Raw genomic sequence first — 21,972 nt, 5'->3', positions numbered from 1 at the left:
TATTTGCTTTTTGCTTCAATCTCTTTCTTCCCTTATTAGGGATGCATCTTCCCTTACAGGCTGACTCTAGAAGGTGACACTCTTCTAGAAACAGTCTTCTCCGTGAATACTCTTGAATCCGAGCGAGGATCATCTCTTTCATACACCCTTGCAATTGCCTCCTAAACGCTCCTCTGTCTCCACTAAGAGCCATGTGAAGTCTATTTCTACACAGGAACAATAGTGATCCTTTAAAAATATAAATCATGCCTTATTGCCCTCCCCCCACATTAAGCACTTGACAATTATCTCTTATTCCACTTAACATAACATCCAAACTCTTTCTTATGTCCTACAAAGAATCTAATCTGGGATCAGCGGACTGATCACGACTCCCAAGAGATGTGTATCTAGAACTATATTCCAGTATGATTGTCTTATTTATACTTCCACACATTTTATTTTATGTATTTAAAAGTCCACTCTGAGAAACAATTGATAGGTTTCACCAAACTCCAAAAGGGTTCATGGCACAACAGTGGCTAAGAACCTCTGAGGTAGATGACGTACCTTGCTTACCTCTCATCCTCATATTTTTCTAAGGCTTTTTTTTTTTTTTTGCTTCCATTATAAATCATACCACAATGTGAAATTATTTTATTTATTTGTTTACTTACTCTTTGCTCATACACTTATGTTCTTCCCCGGAATGTAAATTCAGGAAGGTACTGGCTACGTCTTTCCCGCTGTGGATCCCTGAGCTTAGAAGAATGCCTGGCCCAGGAAAAGCTTTCAATAGGAATGTAGTGAATGAGTGAACCTATGGAAATACTAAGACCAACAAACAGGGTGAATGAATACGGGAGGTTGCAGGATAAGGTAGGAGAAATGAGGGAAGAGATCAGAAAAGGATATAAAATGAAGAGAAGAGGAAGAAAAAAGGAGAACACAGAGAGAAAACAACTGTGTGAGAGAAGAAAGAAAAAGATTTTTCGAGAAGTTGCCATCCCCCCCCCATTTTTTTTTTTTTTTTTTAATTCAACTGCTTCTCTGTAACTTATTTCCTTGGGATGGAATAGAATCTAACAGGTAATGTATGTAAAGGTGAAGTGTAGGGGAGAATTCAGGCTTGGGGTTCATGGGGATTTCCGGCCCAGGAATCTTGCAGTAGAATTGACTTGAAGTAATATTCTCTGTTCACTTATAAATCGACACAGATCTCATTGATTTTTAATGGTGCCTATTTTCTCTCTGATTCTGGAAGTTAATCCAAGCTCTGTTGGCTCTTTGTTGTCACAAAAATGATGCAGCTTGAAGCTGAGGCTGCCCTTTTTCTGTATCTCAGAAACGAGACCCAAAGTGTCCCAACGTGAACTGTCTCTTCCACTTGCGCATGCGGAGTCCCAGCCGTCTGAGTCAGCTGGCAGGACTTAGTGAGTGAGTAACGAGGGTATCAGAAAAAGGGAAAGAGAAGGGTGAAGAGATGAAGGAAGGAAAGTACTGGGCTTCTGAAGCAGAAACCACAGTGCCCACCCTGGAACAATCTCTCTAGGAGACAGTAAAAAACTGGAAGTGTCCCACCCAAACTAAAGATGCCAATGACTTTCCTGTAATATTTAGGACAGCAGCTGTGTTTACCTAGTGCCATAAACAGGAGTGAGTTGCTATGCTTCTCACAGGCAGTGGTACTGAGGGTAAGAGTTCTTGAGGTTAGCCAGCCTGTGTGCAAATTCCTCCATGTAAGGAATGGGGAAGGACTCATCTTCACTCAAGGGAAATGAATCAGGCACGATGCCAGGTTTGTTTCTGCTTTGCCTTTCCTAGAGACCTATGCTCGGATCTGCTCTGCGGCCTCACTGGATTTTTCTCCATCTAAGGGGAGCAAGATTCTCAGGAAAAAAATGGACACCTCATCCTTTCATTAGAGCCTGGTGTGAATCTCAAAAAGGCATACAATCAGATAATGCCTGCCTGGAGGGTTCTCCACCCCACCCATCTACCCCGCCCACCTCCAGTTATCTCCTACTGTACTTTCATATCTCACCTTGATGATCATGTTTAGAAAAGTGTTCCCCATCTTTTCTGATTATGTCAGTTCTTATCTTACTCTTTTGTGGACATGACCATAGATACAGTCTTTATTCATTTAATTGTTTGACGGATGTCAGTTTCTCTGACTACTGTCCCATGAGAATAGGTCTTGTCCTGTTAGTGGGCACCATTCAATTCCCAGCACCTAGTGTGGTACCTGACAGCTAGAAGTATTTGTTGGAAGAATGAAGACGACAGCTAGAAGTATTTGTTGGAAGAATGAAGACAAAAAATTGGGAAAGATTAAAGTTATTTAAAAATTTAAAAGTATTAAAAATATTTAAAATTTTAATTAATGGATCCAGACATCTGCCCTTTGAGAAATGTTAAACATTTTATATTTATTTATATAGAATACATATAATTCTTTTGAGTGAGGTCATGCACCATTTACTTTACTTCTACGAAAAACTAAGATAGGTGTCCCCCTTGCTTTTTACATCAGCCTTTGGTATTCTTCTGAACATAAGCTAGAGTATGCCTTCATTCTCCAGGTTAGAGCTGTTAATTCAGACTTAAACTTTCCACTACAAGTCACCTATACCCCCCAGTGCTCACAGAATCCAGAGAGTGCTGGGAAATAAACAGAAAATTTTATATAATGACACTTTAGCATGACCTGTAACATCTACTAATGCCCTGAAGAGGTTTGTGTGTGTCAAAGTGGCCCTGAATGCCCTTTAGCCCAGAGAAGTGACTTTCCCAGAAATGTGTAGGATGTTGGGATAACCACCCTTTTATTCATTCAATGAAAATTCCTTACCCTTGTGTGCATTATATTCTACTAGGGAGAGACAGAGAAGCAAATAAGTAAATAAAATGTGCAGTGTGGTGGGAGAAAAAGTGCCTTATAGAAGAATAAAGGAAGGAAAGGACATCAAGAGTCTCACAGAGAGTGGCAGAATTGCAATTTTCAATAGACTCATGAAGGAAGCCATCTTTGAGAAAGTGACATTTGGACAGAGACTTGAAGAAGGTGAGAAAGGAAGCCATAATCCTATAGCAGGGGAGTCTGTCCCAGGCAGAGGGAGTACAAGTGCTACTTAGCAGCGGCAGACGCGTACCGGACACGTGTGAGGAACAGCAAGAAGGCTGAAATGGGTGGTAGACAGGGTGTAAGAGCAAATTTGTAGGAGAGGAGATGAGTACTGATCATTCCTTGAAGGCAACGAGTTTGCCTTTTATTCTGAGTGAAATGGGCAGCCATCTTGTTAATAGAAGAGTCACATGATCTGAGTCAGATCATAGAACAGATTTTCAAACAGTTATAATCTCAGAGGCAAAGGAAGGATTGGGGAGACAAGTTAATGAGCCATTGTAAAAAACCAAGCAAGGAATGATGGTGGCTTAGGGGTAGAGGTGGTAGAGAGGTATTAGAATACAGAAATGCCCTGAATCAATGGTTCTTGTAAGATTCATTTGGTTCCCCATTTTGCCACCTTTCACTTATCACTTACTCATCTGATGTTTCTAAGCAAAAACATATATCTCTACATTTTTACTTTCTATGTCATCTTTGAAAAATATTCCAATTCCCCTCATTGAGAACAAAAGATATCTCTATGAGGTATGCCTAGTAGCTCATAAAATATAAATAAGTTTTGTATGTCTTCATATGACAAATATTTATTGAACAGCTACTGTTCCAAGTTCTTCTAGGAACTGTATACATAATACTGAGGAGAAAGAGGTTCTCAAAAGGTCAGCTAATGGTTGATTTCATAATTTTGGAATGCAGTAAATGGATTTTGTTTTTACTTCTCCTCTAAATATGCCGATGTGGGAGGGAAAAAAAAAAGTAGAATAGTGCAATTTCGGGGTGCCTGGGTGGCTCAGTCAGTTAAGTGTCCAACCCTTGATCTCTGCTCACGTCATGATCTCATGTTTTGTGAATTTGAGCCCCGTGTTGGGCTTCTCCACTGACAGCATGGATCCTGCTTGGGTTTCTGTCTATTTCTCTCTGCCCCTCACCTGCTATGCGCTCTCTGTCTCTGTCTCTGTCTTTCTCTCTCTCAAAATAAATAAACTTAAAAAAAAAAAGAATAGTGCAATTTCTTTGTGCTGCATGTCCCCCCCCTACCCCCCGCCCACTGTGACAGGGGTATTCAAAATATAGTGCTATGTCTTGGCAACAATGAAATTCCAACTTAAAAACATGTAAGGTTTCTATTTATAACCCTAAAATCATGCTATTTATTACTGTAAATCCTCAACACTTTCATCTTCATTTCATATTTACATTACAGATCTTTAGTTTAAAAAATTAACTGGCAGTGAGAGGCAGATAAATTTAAGATCTAAATTGAATCAATGTAGCTCTGCTTCACCTTCAGTCTTTATATCCTGCATATAAATATTCTTCATGAATAATTGTGTACACGGCAGGGAGTATCTTTCAAAGGACAGGAGAGATTTATTAAGTTGTATTCTATTGGGACCAAAGTAGCAACTCCAGTAGCATGGAGAAGTTTGCCAGGTGTTACTCTAGTGATCTAAAAATTCTAATTTATCTAATTTACTAGATGACATTTTGGTGACTTCAAAAATTTATCTTTTTTTTTTTTTTTTTTTTTTTTTTTTTTTTTTTTTAACCAGCAGGAAACATTCAAGAAGGCAAGCCATGGCTTGTCATTCCTTTCCTAGGACGTCCTAGGGATCATTCTGTTCAAGTAGCCAGGTTGTCTCTTAAATACAAACTTTTGCAGAGACATACTCTAGCACCTTTCCTAACCTGGAGTTATTCAAATTCTAGATTTAACTGTGTGCTTTAGAGATTCACCAAAATGACCTCTAGCAGTCCAACATGGAGAAAAATATTGGTGTCATCTACATCCCTTATTGAACTCTGATTTCATTGGGAAGGTTTTCTCAAAGTGGGAAAGCTTTTCACGAGAAAGAGCTCTGGGTCGTCAATGTTCAGGCTTCTAGGTGTAGGAGGAAGCTGCAACTTAGATATAAAAGCTTCACATTGATATATTTGAAAAAAATGTGTTTTTTGTTTTTTTGTTTTTACCATACAAATTCAAAAACAGTTGAAGGGTCCTGCTTCTTTCTTATCATTTGCTATTATTACTATCATTTGCTGAGCACTTATTATGTGCTACGCCTTGTGCCAGTCATTTTATCCATGTTATTTCTTTTCGTTCTCAGAACAATCCCAGAAGGTAAGTTTTATTTATCTTGGTTTAAAGATAAGTTAAGCCTCCAATAAGTTCAGAGATGGGAAAGAACCAGATAAATATTACAATGTAGATAAGTAGCTGGGGCTGGAGCTGGATCTGGATCTCAACATTTGAAACAGTCTTATCTTGACTGCTACAATGTAGCTTACATTTAAATTTTGCTAAGGGTAATGCGACATGTCTTAGGGAAAATGGCATTGCTATTGGAATGGCAAGGTAAAACTGTCATGGTAAAACCCCATGAGTGAAAGGTTATCTTCACTAGAGCTCTTGTATTTTCAGTGAGCAGTTGAGAAGATATACCCTTATTTTGGGGGAATTAATCAGGTTTCAATAAAAATTTCAGTAACATGAATCTAGTAGCTATTTCATTTTGAAGTTTAGCTAGAACACCTCTATTTTTCTTTCCATTTATTTATTTATCGAGAGAGGGAGTGAGCACAAGTGGTGGAGGGGCAGAGAGAGAGAGAGAGAGAGAGAGAGGAAGAGAGAGAACCCCAAGCAGGATCCTCACTGTCAGTGTGGACCCAACGCAGGGCTCGATCTCATGAACTTAAACCGTGAAATTATGACCTGAGCTGAAATCAAGACTTGGACTCTTAAGCCACTGAGCCACTCAGGTGCCCCTAGAACATCTCTACTTCTGTGATCCTGGACATGTTTTGTATCTGCACTGTCCATAGGTGCATATGTTGCTATGAAATAGACATATGTTGCTATGAAATATTTGAAATGTGGCTAGAGTGACTGAGGAGTAAATTTCCAATTTATTTAATTTTAATTAATTTCACCATTAATTTTAAAAGCCACATGCTGCTAGTGGCTACCACATATCTAGAATGCCTATTGTGAGGTCATGATAGGGTACAATATGCTATGAATAGTTAGGGGAGAGACAAAAGACAATTACTGAAAGATAAATGTAATTTTCTAACCACAGAAAGAACGGAATATTTTCAATACTTTTTTGTTAGAGTAAAATGGAATGGAAAGAGAAAATTAAAGATTATTAGGTCTAGAAGCAGCCAGAGAACACCTGGTCCAATTACAGATAAGAAATCTCTGGGGTACCTGGGTGGCTCAGTCAGTTAAACATCCGACTCTTGATTTTGGCTCAGGTCATATCTCATAGGTTCTTGAGTTTCAGCCTCGTGTCGAGCTCTGCTGACAGCACAGAGCCTGCTTGGGATTCTCTGTCTCCCTCTCTCTCTCTGCCCCTCCCCCACTCAGGCTCTCTCTCAAAAATAAATAAACACATAAAAAAAAAGAAGTCTTTTTTGTAATCTACAGTTTCAGTCTACTGCTGCTAATATTTTGGCAAGAGTCAGTGATACCAAAAAAGCTTAAATTGTATTAAAAATGGAGTAAGAGTTTGGATTTTAAAAATTTAAATAAGGCAAAGTGGTATATCTTAGTAGCAACAAATGCATTTCACTTCTTTTTAGGCAATGGAAAGGATTATGGAAAAGATTACAAGCTTATTTTTCATTTACAAAGAAAACCCAGGCTGGAACTCCAAATCAAAGAGGTGGATGAATTTGGAAACTATAGCTGCCCTCATTATAAGGGCACCATTGTAGTTTATAAAGTACCTAAAGAAAAGATAGTCCACAACTTGGATCAATCTCCTATACTGGATGAAAACCTTTGTCAGTTGCCAATTTGCAAATTGCCATTGAAGTTGCCAAAGGTAAGTTATTTTACTTCTCTAATCACCATATTTTGTTAACTCTTCATGATTCTCCACCACAATCTATACTGCAGGCACATGGATACGCAAGGTGAAAAGGGAAGGCAGGAATAAAGATAAGGAAGGAGTGGGTATATAATTTTAGAGTGGTGGAATACACTTCAGGATTTTCACTTCCTTTCATATCAGCTTTCTTTAAAAAAAAATTTTTAGCGTTTATTTATTTTTTGAGAGACAGAGAGAGATAGAGTACCAGCAGGGGAGGGGCAGAGAGAGAGGGAGACCCAGAATTCGAAGCAGGCTCCAGGCTCTGAGCAGCCTGACATGGGACTGGACCCATGAACTGTGAGATCATGACCTGAGCCAAAGTCAGATGCTTAACTGACTGAGCCACCCAGGCGCTCCAGGATCTACCCAGGTGCACCTCAACTTTCTAATAGCAACAATTCAAGTTGATGCGGTCTTGACAACATGTTCTTAATGATTATAGAAATAATGTCATTCATTTTCTGTAACTGCATAAGAATAACTGGGAAAGAACTTATGAAAACACAGACTACATTTAACAACACAACACTTTTAGGAAATGTCATGTGGGGAATGGGAAAATCAAAATATTTTCATCCAGGCTTATAAAATCCTGTACACTTGTTTTAAGAGTGAATTACTCTTACCTAAAATTCTTATTCTTTTCAGGAAAGTAGGATTGAATTGTTTCTCCTAATAGGTCAAACAAATAATCTTATTGCTGTATATACTATTTTCTTCTATGATCCAGGACTTAGTCCTTCCAAACTATATTCTTAATGAGAAATATAATTGAAAAACTCACTTTATCACTTCAAAGAGTAAACGTATTCTTTAAAGATGCTAAAATTATGTTTTCGTGGTTTTACTTTTTACATTATGAATAGTAGAAATGTGTGTCATGCCATTAGATATGGTACTGATTTTAAGTTAATCAGTAATTAATGAATTTGACAGATATTAATTGAACTCCTGAAATAGGGAATGTATTATGCTAGGCATTATGAAAAATACAGAGATATAGAGGATAATACATGCCCTAAAACTGTGTTGTCCTAAACGATAGCCACTAACCATATGTGTCATGTGTGGGGCACTTGAAATATGGCTAGTCCAAACTGAGAAGTACTGTAAGTATAAAGTACAGACCAGATTTCAAAGACGCAGTACAAAAAATATAAAATAACTCATTAATCATTTGTTTATGTTGATTTTGTAGAAATTATAATATTTGGTTATGGAGTGAAACAAAATACATAATAATAAAATATAGATATAAATAATATAATAAAACATATTATTACTTACTCCATAAAGTTAATTTCACCCATTTAAAAAACATTTTTTTATGTGGCTAACTAGAACCTTTCAAATTGCTTGTCTTTGTCAAACTATATTTTTATGGCACAGTATTGCTCTAAATGATTTACAATCCATCAAAGTATGTAAAATCTGTACAGTTGACCCTTGAACAACTTCGAGGTTAAGGGCACCAACCCCTGCATAATCAAAAATCTGAGTATAACTTTGACTCTCCCAAAACTTAACTATTATTCGCCAATAGTTGATTGGAAGCCTTACTGATGACATAAACAGTTGATTGACCCATATTGTATATTACATGTTTCATATACTGTATTCTTACAATAAATGAGAAAAGAACATTATTAAGAAAATCATAACGGATATATCCAAATACTATATTTTAGTAGGTGGGAAATCATAGCTCCCTCTTATATACAAATCAGCAGAAGTAGGTGCAGTTTAATATTTTTACCCTATTATCAACTTTTAAAATAAAACTGAGACAGAAGGGAGCCTGTTTAAGATTATCCAGATTGGAATGAATTTTGTGACTTGAATATACTAGAAAACGGGAGTTAGACCCTCTAATGAGAGTTGTAAAGCGTAGTTGTGGGCCACGTCCCAGACTATTCAAATAATTTACTTTTCTGTTTAGAGTCATATCCGTGATTGAGACCAAAGTCTGGGAGGGGGGTGGGGGACGACGTGGGGGTGTGGGATTAAATAGCCAAGGTGCTATTTCAAGCCTGACAACTTCATTCTGTTGTATATTTCCAGTTGTGTTAATCCTAAAGCTACTCTAAGAATCTGTTTTCCATTTCATAGTAATTTTCACTCTTTCTAGATGTTATTTTCTCAGCATTTTTCAGAAATCTGCTTCTTGATAGAAAATTATCTTTCTGTAGATATAACTCGGTTTTAACTTAATTTCACTAATATTCACGTTTGGAAGAAAAGTAAAATTGCTGTAAAGGACAAGTCAACTAGTATTTGTGGTTTAGATCTTTGTAGCTTTATTTTATTATATCTTATTTTTTTCCCTTTGGCAAAAAAAGAAAATCATAAGGAAAATGCATTTGCAGTAATGTGATGTATTTATAAATAAAAATCAGTGTATAAGTTGACCCAAGCATTTCAAACCTGCGTTCTTCTAGGGTCAGCTGTATATAAAATCACCTTGTAAGATAGTAAATGATTAGACTAATGGGAAAAACAGTGTACTAATAGTTGTTCAGATGAGGAAAATAGCTTTTCTGGAAGCTGGTACCAATAGGAAATTCATGGTGGTTATGGCATGTTATCTGAGCTTTGTAAGTTGGTAGAAATTTAGCCGATGGAAAGGAAGAAAAAATATGTTATGATGATGGAATGGAATGAGTTGGACTTCGGGTGGTAGGCGTAGCTTAGCATGAATTCATAATTCATGTAATAACCATTATAATAATGCATAATGTCCCAAAAGCCTTTCAAGTGCTTTACATGCCCTATATTATTAAATTCACACATGAGGCTTTACCACTGTTCTCATTTTATAGGAAACTGAGGCATAGAAATTTTAGTCAACTTGCCCCTGGTCCCATAGCTAAGGAAGTGTCTGAGCTAGGATTCAAACCCACAACATCTGCTTCCCACAGGTGCAACCACTGTCTGCTCTTGTCTCTTGAGCAGATAAAACTAGGATTTAGATAACCTCCAGGATATAAGATGGATTTTAGGACTTCCATGTTCACCCCTGAAGTTGTACAATAATTTTATGTGTATTATGCCTTAAAGGTGATATTAAAATTAAAAACTGATATGGCATGGATTCTGGCTACATTGAAAGTAGCCATATCAACAGAGGTGCTGGGTTATAGAGACATTAACTCTTTACTTGCTGGTTTGGGGGAGATTCTGGGGTTCCTGGGAGGCATTTGCAGGGTAGCAGAGTCTACTAAACCATTTATACTTAAAATTATATTTAAGAACAGTGTATCTATATAGGTGTGTACCCACCATCAGTTTTTCCTCTGTGCATTTTCACCTCCGTCTTAGGGCCTTTGTACTTGTTCACTATGCTTAGGGCTCTCTTCCCTCAGTCGAGTAGCTGGTTCTTTATCATTCAGGTTGAGCTCATAAATCACCTCCTATAATTATCCCCCCCATCTCCTTATCTAAAGCCACTCTTTAACCCATTAGCCCTTTAAAATTTACTTCATAACACTTACTATTAATTGAAAGTAATAGAGTCATGTATTTGTTCGTGAACTTTCCATTTGCCTTTGCTCCTTGAGAAAGCAAGCTCTGCGAGTGAAAGACCTTGTCTCCTTGTTCTGGCTGTCCTGTGGGTGACTAGAACAGTGCCTGGCACATCATAGGAACTTTAAATATTTGTGACTGGATCAAAGAGGAAAGGTCTGTACCATTTGTTAGGTTCTAAAAATTAGAATTAAAATTAGATTTTAAGAACTATGGACTTAATACTCCAATTCTCTTGTCCAGTGGTTCACAGCCTCATTTATAAACACTTAGCTGGTGGGCCAAGGAGTTGATTTGGATCAACACGAAGATTTGGGAGCAGAGCAAGAGAGGAAGGAGACACTGGGGGCCTTCTCCAGGTAGCTCCACTTAACACATTACCTCCTAAGGTCACTATGTTGTTCAGCTGCTATAGGGAGATCGGCAGGAGACAAATAAGGAGGCTTAGAATTTTCTGGCAGGAGCTGGTGAAGGTCTCACTGTGATAGTGGCAAACAATGGAAAGAAAGCCCCTTATGTAAGAGAGGACAGACTTGAAGTCCAAAATGTGATACAAATTCAGCTCTCAGTTTTTGGTATTTTCTCTGATTTCATGAATCAACTGGCCAAATTAGCCAAGCCATACAATTTAAGGTTTTATATGGATTTTGCTCAGTAAAAGTCTGTGTGAGTGACTGTCCAGGTCTTTTGCACAAGTTCTTCCTCTGCCTTGATTCTGCTTGCCTGAACAAATCCTACTGGTCATCCTTTACAGCTCTGTTGAGGTGTGACTTCTCCCAGGAAGCCTTCCTTGATTTCCCCTTTCATATCGACTTTGATGTGCTTGGTTTCCACAACACCTGTACTTCCCCTATTGCTGCAGTTACCATATTGTATCACTTGTTTCTCACTTGTTTCTCAGTAGATATATATCTCTCGGTCTTTTTGTTTGTTTTTGCCCTCCTAAAGAGTCTCTCTGGACATCTTTTCCTCTAATCAACCCTCCCCACTAAATTTTAATATCACAGATACAGAGTATGCATATTTGTATTTTATAAACTAAAAGTGTAAAACATTTTCATCTTGCCCAAGAGCTAATTTTCTTTCAATTTGCATTGCCAGTGTCAGGCATACAGTACATGCTTGATAAATATTTGTGAATAATTAGAGGGATGAGACGATTTCTTCAAATCTTAAGACTGACCAGTTTTGACACTGTGGATCTTGAAACTGTATGGACATTTAAAAAAGATGTTTATTTATTTTGAGAGAGGGAAAGAGAGCAGGGGAGGGGCAGAGGGAGAGGTAGAGAGAGAGAATCCCAAGCAGGCTCCACGCTCAGTGCGAGCCTGTTGCTGGGCTTGATTGCACAACCTCAAGATCACGACCTGAGTCGAAATCAAGAGTCTGGCCCTCAACAGACTGAACCACCCAGGCGTCCCTGGCTTGCTTAAACACAGTACATTTTACTCCGCTGATCTTCATATATGAATCTACTGCTCATAGCCTTTGGTCCTTCCTTTTTCTTCCAGATGGGTTTGTATAGGGCTATCCAGATTCACCCTTTTGGTCCTTTTACATGCTTAAATCTTTACTAGAAGTTTCTTGGGTTCAGAAAAAAATCTGTGGCTATACAAGCTTTTCTCTCTTTTCAAAGTAATATACCCAAATGGGAATTGAAACCAGACCTTTAGTCTGTGAGGACAGATTTCTTCCAAAAAGTTCATAATTAAAAAAAAAAAAAAATTGACCTCAGCTTCACAGTAGTAGAATACCCTCTTTTTCAGGAAATGAAAATATCCCTATTATATGGAGCTTGGCATTAATGAACACTACATTATGCACACATTTGTACATGTAGCATAAATTACATGAAGGCATTTGTCAAAATTAAAAGTGCTTTTCACACAGAAGATAAGTAGTAACTATTTAGATGTATGTATATAAACATACACATTCACATACACATAATTATAATCTGTGATCTTAATGTACTGCCTGATTCCCAAAGATGTGAAAACATAGGACCCATTACTTCATGCTTGTGAAGGACTCTGTCTTATCCTTTAGCCTCCAAATTCCATTCATGCATATATTAATTCATTCAACAAACACTTTTGTACCCCATGGACCAGACATACAACAGTGTTCCTTTAGGTATGGTCTCTTCCTCTTACCTCTCCACAGATTATTGTCAACCCAGAGGGCAGAATGAGCCTCTAAACCATCAGTCAGATCATTTTCTGACTTTGCTCCAAACCTTGCAATGGCTCCTGGTTTCACTCAGAGTAAAAGACTGTGTCTGAACTTGACTCCCATTGATGCTAAGACCTTCTCTCCCCCACTCTTCACTTGTTCAACTCTCGCCACAACACCCTCTTGATGTTCTTGGAACTTGCCACACATGCTTCTGCTTCAGATCCTTATGTTAGTGGTTCCCTGGCCTGGAATGTCCTTCCATCCATCAGATACCTACGTGGCCAACACCCTCACCTCCTTCAGTTCTTCGATCAAATTTCACCTTCTCTCTGAGGCTTACTCTGATTCTATTTCTTATTGCAATGTACTCTTACCCACACAAACCAACAATCCTGGTCCTCTTTAACTTGCTCTGTAGTTTTGCTTTCCTCTAAAGCATCGATACCTCCTAACATTTATTTCCTTGTTGATTATGTTTATCATAGGAACACTTACTTCACCACTAAAATGTGAGCTTCTTGAGGGCAAGGACCTTTATCTGTTGTCCATTGCTGCACCTCAGGGCCCTAGAATAGTGCCTGGCATAGGTTAGGTGCTCAGATACATTGGTTGAATTAACTTTCAAATAGAGCTTGTATTTTCAATACCCAAAGTGCGAAGAGCAAAGTGAGAAGTGCCGAGAAGGAAAGTGAATTAGCATCAGAGGGTTGGCAGAATTTGTAATATATGCTTACAGATGTGATAGCCAGCACAGGCCTCACTGTGGAGCCCCTTCTGGGCCAAAGAGTAACAGTGACAGGAAGCTCATCTGCCTGCGTGGCCAAGAGAGCACCATGGTGAGGGAAACAACATGTTCCCAGACTGCCATGGGCATGAGATTTTAACCAAGGACTCCGTGGCAAGTGCTCATGGGAGGAGCAGAGAGAGGTGATTAGGTTTGAGAGATAAAGAGGATCTTCATGATAATTCCATTTCAATCTAATCTTCCGAAAATGGTCACATAATCAATACATGTGAAAATGTATGAAAGAAAAGAGTAAGGATTGGTCTCTACGTCTTTCTTAAGTTGTGCTTCAAACTTTCTTCTTTTACAAAATATTGAAGGAAACTCAGTTCACACCACGTCTATGTGTGCTTTGGCAGAAACAGGGCAATTTCAAAAAACTGTCAAAGATTCTTTTTTAGGTGGAAGGAAGTGGTGTGTGCGTATGTACTTCTGAAATCACGTCACAAAGGTAACTGTGCCATTTGGTTATTTGTGCTAGGTTGAGTTGTGACTGCCTTTCATTCTTGTTTGTCTGCTGGGAGGCTTTGCTTTGAAGGAGAGGGGGGCTCTGGGTCTGGTGGCTGTTTTCTGTGGGAGGCTGTCAGGGCCGTAGTTTTCTAGTCATATCTACCCTACATATTTACGTAAGCCATCTGTTGACCCAAGTTTTGCCTAGTCTGAACTTCCTCTTTTTAAAAAAAAAAAACTGAACTCATGACATGTGATTTCTAGTAAATAATGATACTGCTTCAACACTTGCTTTCTCACCACATGAAGTAACTTGCGTTGTCAAAGAGAGGAAGCAGGCAGAGGCAAGTGCACCATTTACCTCATTAGAAGTGATATACTTCACCTTCTCACCACTTCAGATTGCCATCTCCCTGTCCTTTCAGGAATGACATGTTTTTCAGTGATTTTTTTCTAGGCGTATGAGACACTAAGAGACGATCTCAACTACAAAACTGTGAGGACCCCAAGCTATTGAACATCTTTACACTCACAGCCTCTTCAATTCTACTTAGGCTTTTATTTGTAATAATTTACAAAGTTGGATTAAGGCTCAAGAATGGAATGGGACTTAATAGTCCATTGCCAGCTATGAATAAAACAGATTTTTTTTAAAGTTTTTTTTATTTTGAAAGAGAGAGAGCAGTATGAGTGGGGAAAAGAAGAGAGAGAGGGAGAGAGAGAATTCCAAGCAGGCTCTGCACTGTCAGCACAGAGCCCGATGTGGGACTCAAATTCATGAACCATGAAATCATAACATGAGCGGAAATCAAGAGTCAGACACTTAACTGACTGAGCCACCCAGGAGCCCTGAAGAAAGCAGATTTTAAAAGGTGTCTGCTTTTAAAATAAAACTGTGCAAGAGGAATCAGAATTTGTTGGCTTTTGCATATGAGTGTTTGGGGGGGAGGGTAGTGGAGCGGAGACATTGTAAACCTAATGGTGATTTTGGAATTTTCTGTAACTTAGTTTCATGCTTTCTATATTATAGTTAATTATAATAACATTTATGTTGCTTTATGCACCACCCCTGTCAATTATGGAAAGAAGTCATTACAATCTTGGTAAGGAGAGATATCACGTCAATTTTCTTTCTTAACCTGTGAAACGTTTACAAAGCCCTCTCTTTACAGTGTTGTAAGTCTGGCTCTCCTTGGCTCTTTGCTGACATGCCCTCTGTGACTGCAGTCTTACCTTCCTCTGAGCCATCAGAATGGCCTTCAAAGACAGTCTTGACTATGTCACTGAAAAATCTAGTTTATATTGTACATGAGATGTTTGAGGGTGAAAATGATCAAAACTGGTTTAGTTAGAAACAGGATCCTTTTCTGGAAGCAGCTTTGCCCACCAACTTAATCAGAAGAGCACCTTTCCCTTCTCTTGCCCTTCTCCTTCCTATTCATCTACCCCTTCCCTTTTCTTTGTCCTCTCCCCTCTCCTCCTCTTCTCCCTCACTCTTCTCTATCTTCCCCTTTCTCTTTATCTGTCCATCTTGACCCTTCCTCCTCATTCTTCCTCCTTCATGGTCTGTTCATACAAGGGAAGGTTTTCTGTGCTCAGCAGGCAGTATAATTAAACCAGGAATTGTGCCCTACAATTCTTGTGCCCAAGAATTCTTTTATAAAGCAAACTCATATATTCTTGTCTCTCTGGGAAAATTTAACAAAAAAAGTAATTGATGTGTTTGCACTTATTCTCTTGAAATAATGTTTACTGAGCAAAAGATGATGTTCATTAATTCAAACAATTTCTAGCTTATGAACTCCAACCATAATGTTTTTGTGTAGAAATGTCAGTCAACATGTCAAATACTAATTAAATACCAACTATATATGAGATACTATGTAGGGTCTGAAAGATAATAGTAATATTGGTCAAAGTCCTAGCATTAGGAAATTACAGTCCAGTTCAGGAAATAAAGCACAAACACTTTAAACATTATAAAACAATGCAAGAGATAGATCATAATAGAATACAACAATCTAGTAATATCACAGGACAGACACTGGTGATTAACTGCAAATGAATGGTGGAGATGTTAAGTGCCAGGACATTTCAGAGAAGGGAGTGATTTCTGTGGCCGAGGTAACCTGGGACACTTCACAGAGCAAGACAGATGTAGAGAATGTTTAGGTCCTGGAAAGGACAGAGAAAAAAGCAGCAAGTTCCACACAAGAAGGATAGCTTGAGCTGAAACTTTGAAGTGGCAAAGCAGATGATGTGTTTTATGAAAGGACAATGTGTAGATCTGTGTGGTCATTGGAAATAAATTGGGGAAAGATTATGGAGGGCTTTGAATGCCTTGATAAGTCAATCAAATGTCTCCGTGATATTTTTACACAATTTGTCAAAATTTGTCGAAAGAATGGGATTGGTTTCATGATACAAAGGACATGTGTGAAGTAGAGATTCAAACCAGAAATCCTTAGCGTATAAGCAAACAAAAATATCCCTTGGCCACTGAGGATGGAGAAGTAGGTATCTTATTAATTGATAACTAAGCTAATCTTTTATCCTATAAATAATTGGAAAGGGTGACATGATCAAATTTCATTAGCGTATCATTGTGACAGGGTATAAGAATAACTATGAAAGAGATGAGTTTAGCAACAGTAAAATAGAGGGCTAACGAAATAGTCCATGGGAGAGATGGCCTGATATTAAGACCATGGTGGTAAGGATGGCAGGCAGAGAACAGAGTCAGAGAGCAATTTAGGATTGGGGACCAACTGGACTTGGTGGTAGAATGAATTTGTGTGGGGATTGGGAGGTAGCAGGACATTCAGAGAAAGTTGCGGGGAGGGTGGTGCTTCCTAGGGTGCCTCCTAGGACACCAGTTTGAGTGATGGTCCTGTGATACAACATAGAGTTTCACTGACTTTAGTTTGGAATTGCGTTCAAACTTGCATTTCATTTCCGTTCCCCCTAATATTGCCCTAAACAATAGATGGTTGTTACTTCCTTTTTGAAGGCTTACCACCAGCTCCCTTTACTGCTCTACATCACACCCTGGCAGGGTGGTTTTCTCAAAGACAAATGTGGTTTTATCAGTCTTATACATAGCATATAAAGCCCTTCACAAATCACCACAACTTACCCTTCAACCCCTTCATATTACATTTACTCAAGTGACATTTTTTCTCCAATGCCACTTAAAGACTCATTTCTTTTACACATTATGGTCTTAACTACCTCAGAGGCTCTTCCCACAGCTTCCCTTGGGACAGCACTGACTCCACACTTAGCTCTAAGATCATCTCTTTAGAAGAAGCACAGTTAGGTAGTGGGCCTCCTCGGGGCTGGAGGCATAACTCGCTTAATTTTGTAAACACATCTGGTAAGCATTCAATAATGTTTTGTCGAACTATTTAACGAATAAGTGAACACATTTATTAAATAAATGAATGCTGGGGAAATTGATAAGACAAATGAAGGAGCCTTAACAGCTGACAAAAGCTTTACCTGTTTCCTTTCCCAGCTAACAGTTAACATTTAGCAAAAGCCTGTGTCATGCCCTCAAAGGAATGACTAATATGGGGATTTTACAGCTGTGGTCAGACCTGGAAGATGTTTGTGGCTATCCAGGCCTTTCCCGGTAACATTCGTATCACTCTTTCTGGTAGAAAGTCTACTCCTATCTATAAGCCAAAAAAGAAAAAAAAGAAACAAAAAAAAAAAAAAAAAAAGAAAAGAAAAAGAAAGAAAGAAAGAAAGAAGAGAAAAGAAAAAGAGAAAAAGCAAAACAAAAAATCATCAGGAAGTTAGAAAACAAATTCGAAATTGGATATTAGAATCTAATTCTAGAATCTTGAAATCAGAACACACTAGAGAAAAATAATGCTCAGAGTTGAACAGGCACTTTGACAGGTCTTGAGGATTGACCAAAACTCTCTGGGATTGTAATTTAAAAGTGGAATAATAGAGAGAGGAGGTAGAACTTCATAAAAGTGTTAACAGTGTTGTGTATGTTTGACTTGTTCGGCTGCTTTTAAAATGAAGTGTCTCCCACGTAGCTGCATTTATAGATCAAAGGCGTCTGCTTTTGCCAGAATTGCTTGGAATAGTGGGCAAAGTTTTAAGCATATTAAGAGTAGTTACCATTTACCCGGTGTTTGCTATGTTCCAGGCATATTTGAAGTGCTCTGTATATTTTGTGTCACTAAAACCTCACTGTAGTTAGGGTACAGGTACCGCTTTGCCTATTGGTAGATACAAAAAATGAACACGGAAACATTAATTTCTAAATTATATTTATCCGTTCCAGACTGATTTTGACAACTTTTCTTTATTGACTCAATGTGTATACTACATATATCTTCTGAATTATCCAGAACCTTTCTCAGTCTATCTGTAGCCATCTCTGAAAGCCTCTTCCTTCTATCTGTCCAAGCTCCTTAAATCAGTTGGGGTTTCCTGAATTGGTCTTTCTGGTGATCAGGGTCCTGAAGCTGTCTCCTTTTGTGACTGACTCCTTCAAAGGCTGAGAGATATTTAATCTCTTCCTCTTGACAAAGCCACAATCAAATTAAAGCCTTAAAAAGAGCCATTTTCCAAGGAGCAATTGAAAAAAAAAAATAATGAAAATAAAACATAAGCTTGGCTGCAAGCAAAATATGCATGGTTTTAGGACTAAGAAAGACCGGAGCTTAAACAAAGGTACGGATTCGGGTTTCTTCTGGGATTGGTAGTGGTCTGATTTCATTTTGAAAAAACTTAATTTCTAGATTTATCTCTAAGTTAGACCGCTCTTGGTCAGCTCTTCTTGTTCTGATCTCGGTTCTTTCTCTCTCTTTCTCTCTTTCACTTTAATCTTACTTCTCTGTGGGTTTATGCTGGTCTTCAGATTTCTCTACATAAAGGCACTTCCTTTTATTGTGTGGGCCAAGCACTCTGCCTAAGCTTTCAGGAAGTTCTACACTGACTGTCCTGTTACAACAATATCAAGATGAAAACAGCAAGAGGCTATGTATTGGCTGATATTGGTGTCTTTTAATTTATTTATTTTAAAAGCCTGTGTAGAGAATATTTTGAGGGTATCGGAGTTATAAATCATCATCAAAAAGCAAGGGGCGGGGATTTTCAAAAGCACACAAAAATAGAGAAAATAATAATGAATTTACATCGACCCATCATCTTCTGCCATTCTTGTTTCCTCTAATATCCCTGGGTTTTTTTCTTTTTTGGTTTTTTTTTTTTTTTTTTTGATATTTTAAAGCAAATCACAGATACTATGTCACTTTACTTGTAAATAACCCTCTCTGTTTCCTAAGAGGTAAGGACTTAAAAAAAGACCACAATACCATTGCTACCCCCAACAATATTAGCAATTCTTACTTGATTTTCTCTTTTTATAATTTTCTCTTTTTATAGTTAATTTGTTCAAAAACAAGGTTCAAGAAATGTCCACACATTGCATTTGTCTGTGTCTCTGCCACAATTGGTTGAATTTTCAGCGTAGCTCGTGTGCTTGATTTCAAGCTACCCTCCCAGCATACTTTGCAGGTAGGAACCATCGTCTCTGTCTCAGAGAGTATAGTAAGCGAATTTCAATGACTTGCCTCAACTTGCACGACCTCACAGGGCCAGAGGCTGTGTCAGGACCCACTTCAAAGTCATTCCCGTTTCATGTAGTCCCATGTCCCTTTTTCCCTGAGCAAGCCAGATCCTTGCTTACATTACATCTGCCACTTTTATTACGATGTCATGCTGCCTCTCATACCCTCTGCCCCTTCAGGGTGTTTGGCAATTCCAGACTTTTCAAAGAGCCAGACTGGCTGTACCTTTTGTTGAAACTAAGTTTTGGAATAGAGCAGCCATAGACTATGATGGCGGTTTCCTTTGCTATTTGGAATTTTTCAGAAGCAGATTTTCTCTGTCAACTTGGTGTTAAATGCGCAGTCACTTCTGAACAGCTCAAAAAGGTCTTCTGTTTAACTCACGGGTGACATTAGTTCACAGAACCTCCTTTCCAGAGCAGAGATCATCACTGTCCGTTTAATATGATGAAGGCTCCAGCTTTCTCTGGCTTAGGTCATGAGTTCACATTCCTTGCTTTTTGTTGGTGATTTATAACTCAGATACCCTCCAAATATCCTCTACAGTTTTAAAAGAACAAAAATACATTACATATATGTTTATAGCAAAAGATGGTTCCTAGCAAATAAAAGGGAGTGTTCAGTTATACTGCTTTTTTCTAAATTTTGGAATTGGAAGAACTTTTCTTTTTGAAGGACGATAACATACCAACTTTAAATAAAATGGATTCACATGGTGAGAGAGTTATTCTCTTTCTAATCCTTTCCCTGATCTTCTGAGTAGATCTCAGGTTAGTGTTAGCATATTTTCACATCTCTCTAACACAAAATCTCCCCTGTTAACAAGCAGAGAATAATTCTTAGGCTCAGAAATCTTGGCTGGCAACAGAATTCAACAATATTGTTTAATTGTATTCATTTTTAAGATTTTCATGTGGTTATTTAAGTGAAATGTTTTTTCCACTTATGATTCAAATATGGGTTCCTTTTAAAACTGTATTTTGTAGGTTGGGTGCTTGGGTGGCTCAGTTAGTTAAGTGTCCAACTTCAGCTCAGGTCATGATCTCGCAGTTTGTGGGTTCAAGCCCCACATTGGGCTCTGTGATGACAGCTCAGAGCCTGGAGCCTGCTTTGGATTCTGTGTCTCCCTCTCTCTCTGCCCCTTCTCTGCTTATACTTGCTCTCTCTCTCAAAAATAAGTAAATAAACATTTTTTAAAAACTGTATTTTGTAGGTTAAAAGCAGTACTTCTACAGAAAAAAATTAAGTAATGACAGCTATTGTTTTGAGCACTTATTACATACAATGTCCTGCTTTAAGTTACCTGATAGAACCCAGGGTTTTCAGGGTGCCTGCCTGGCTCAGTCAGTAGAGTGTATGATTCTTCATCTTGGGGTTGTGAGTTTCGGCCCCATGATGGCTGTAGAGATTACTTAAAATAAATAAAATAAAATAAAAAAGAATTCAATGTTTCTGTCAATGACACTACGAAGCAGGTCCTATTATCATGTTGTAAGTGAGGAAAGCGAGGCACGAAGGAATACTTTCAGATCACAAGTTTAATAAGTAGTAGGGTTAGGAGCTGAGCAGAGCTCTTTCCCTTCACCTAATACTGGCTCCCAGTCTGGAGCAGTAAAGTGGATATATATAAATGGTGAGTGTAACACAAGAAGTACTAGAGTCGTTCAGAGAACATCTTGCCTTACAACCTTCACGTTCCATACACGTTTTAACTTACAGGTTAAAAATAAATGACCTGTATTCTTACAAATGTTATTTTACATATGATATCCATCTCTTAGTGTGTACATTTTTGGTCAAACTATTTTACCTCTCTACACCTCAGTTTTCTCATTGTAAAGTACCTCATTGTAGTTGTACCTAACAACTACCTCACAAGGTTATGGATATAGCAGACTATACCAAGGTCATATGATGATATACTTTACATGGCTGCGGTAATTACCGGTACATGATAAATAGCACAAAATAGTAGCTGATATCATTATCTGGAGGCAATAGTATTTACTGTTTGGGTTAGGGCTTTCGACAGACCCAGGTTTTAAGACCATGTTACCTCAGAGAAGTGACATCTGTGAAATGGGGATGACAGTTATTGAAATTCTTGTCATGCGTTTGGAATTAAATGATAATAGTTACCTGTTTAGCCCAATTCCTCTTACATTGCTTTGGATCTCTAGCATTCCTTTTCTGTTCTTTCTCAGAAATTCCATCTCTCTGCTTATATTCCCCATCTGTTCTTACATGCTGTTCACTTTTTCCATTAGAGCCCTTAGCACATTACTCCAAGTTTTCTAAACTTTTTGGCTTGATAATTCTAACATCCTTGACGTATCTGGGTCTGGCTCTGACACTTTTGTTTCCTCAATTTGTGGTTTTGCCTTTTAGTAGATCTTATCATTTTTTCTTGATAAGTGATCCTGATGTACTGGGTAAAAGGAACTACTTTAAATA

General features: G+C 38.2%; 1 protein-coding gene across 2 annotated transcripts in view; it reads left to right on the top strand.

Annotated features, from left to right (window-relative positions):
* DTHD1 (death domain containing 1) overlaps positions 1-21,972 on the top strand; it is a 72,370-nt gene that overhangs the window by 26,620 nt on the left and 23,778 nt on the right. For both annotated transcript variants that reach the window (XM_019414505.2, XM_019414513.2), the window contains exon 8: positions 6,698-6,942. In XM_019414505.2, coding sequence (XP_019270050.2) covers positions 6,698-6,942 — 245 coding nt within the window. The remainder of the gene's footprint in view (positions 1-6,697; positions 6,943-21,972) is intronic.

The sequence above is a fragment of the Panthera pardus genome, unplaced genomic scaffold, assembly GCF_024362965.1.
Source record: "Panthera pardus isolate Hobbes unplaced genomic scaffold, ASM2436296v1 HiC_scaffold_13, whole genome shotgun sequence".
NCBI classification, from domain to species: Eukaryota; Metazoa; Chordata; class Mammalia; order Carnivora; family Felidae; genus Panthera; species Panthera pardus.
The sequence above is the reverse complement of the archived record's forward strand: the minus strand, read 5'-3'. Positions and strand labels throughout refer to the sequence as shown.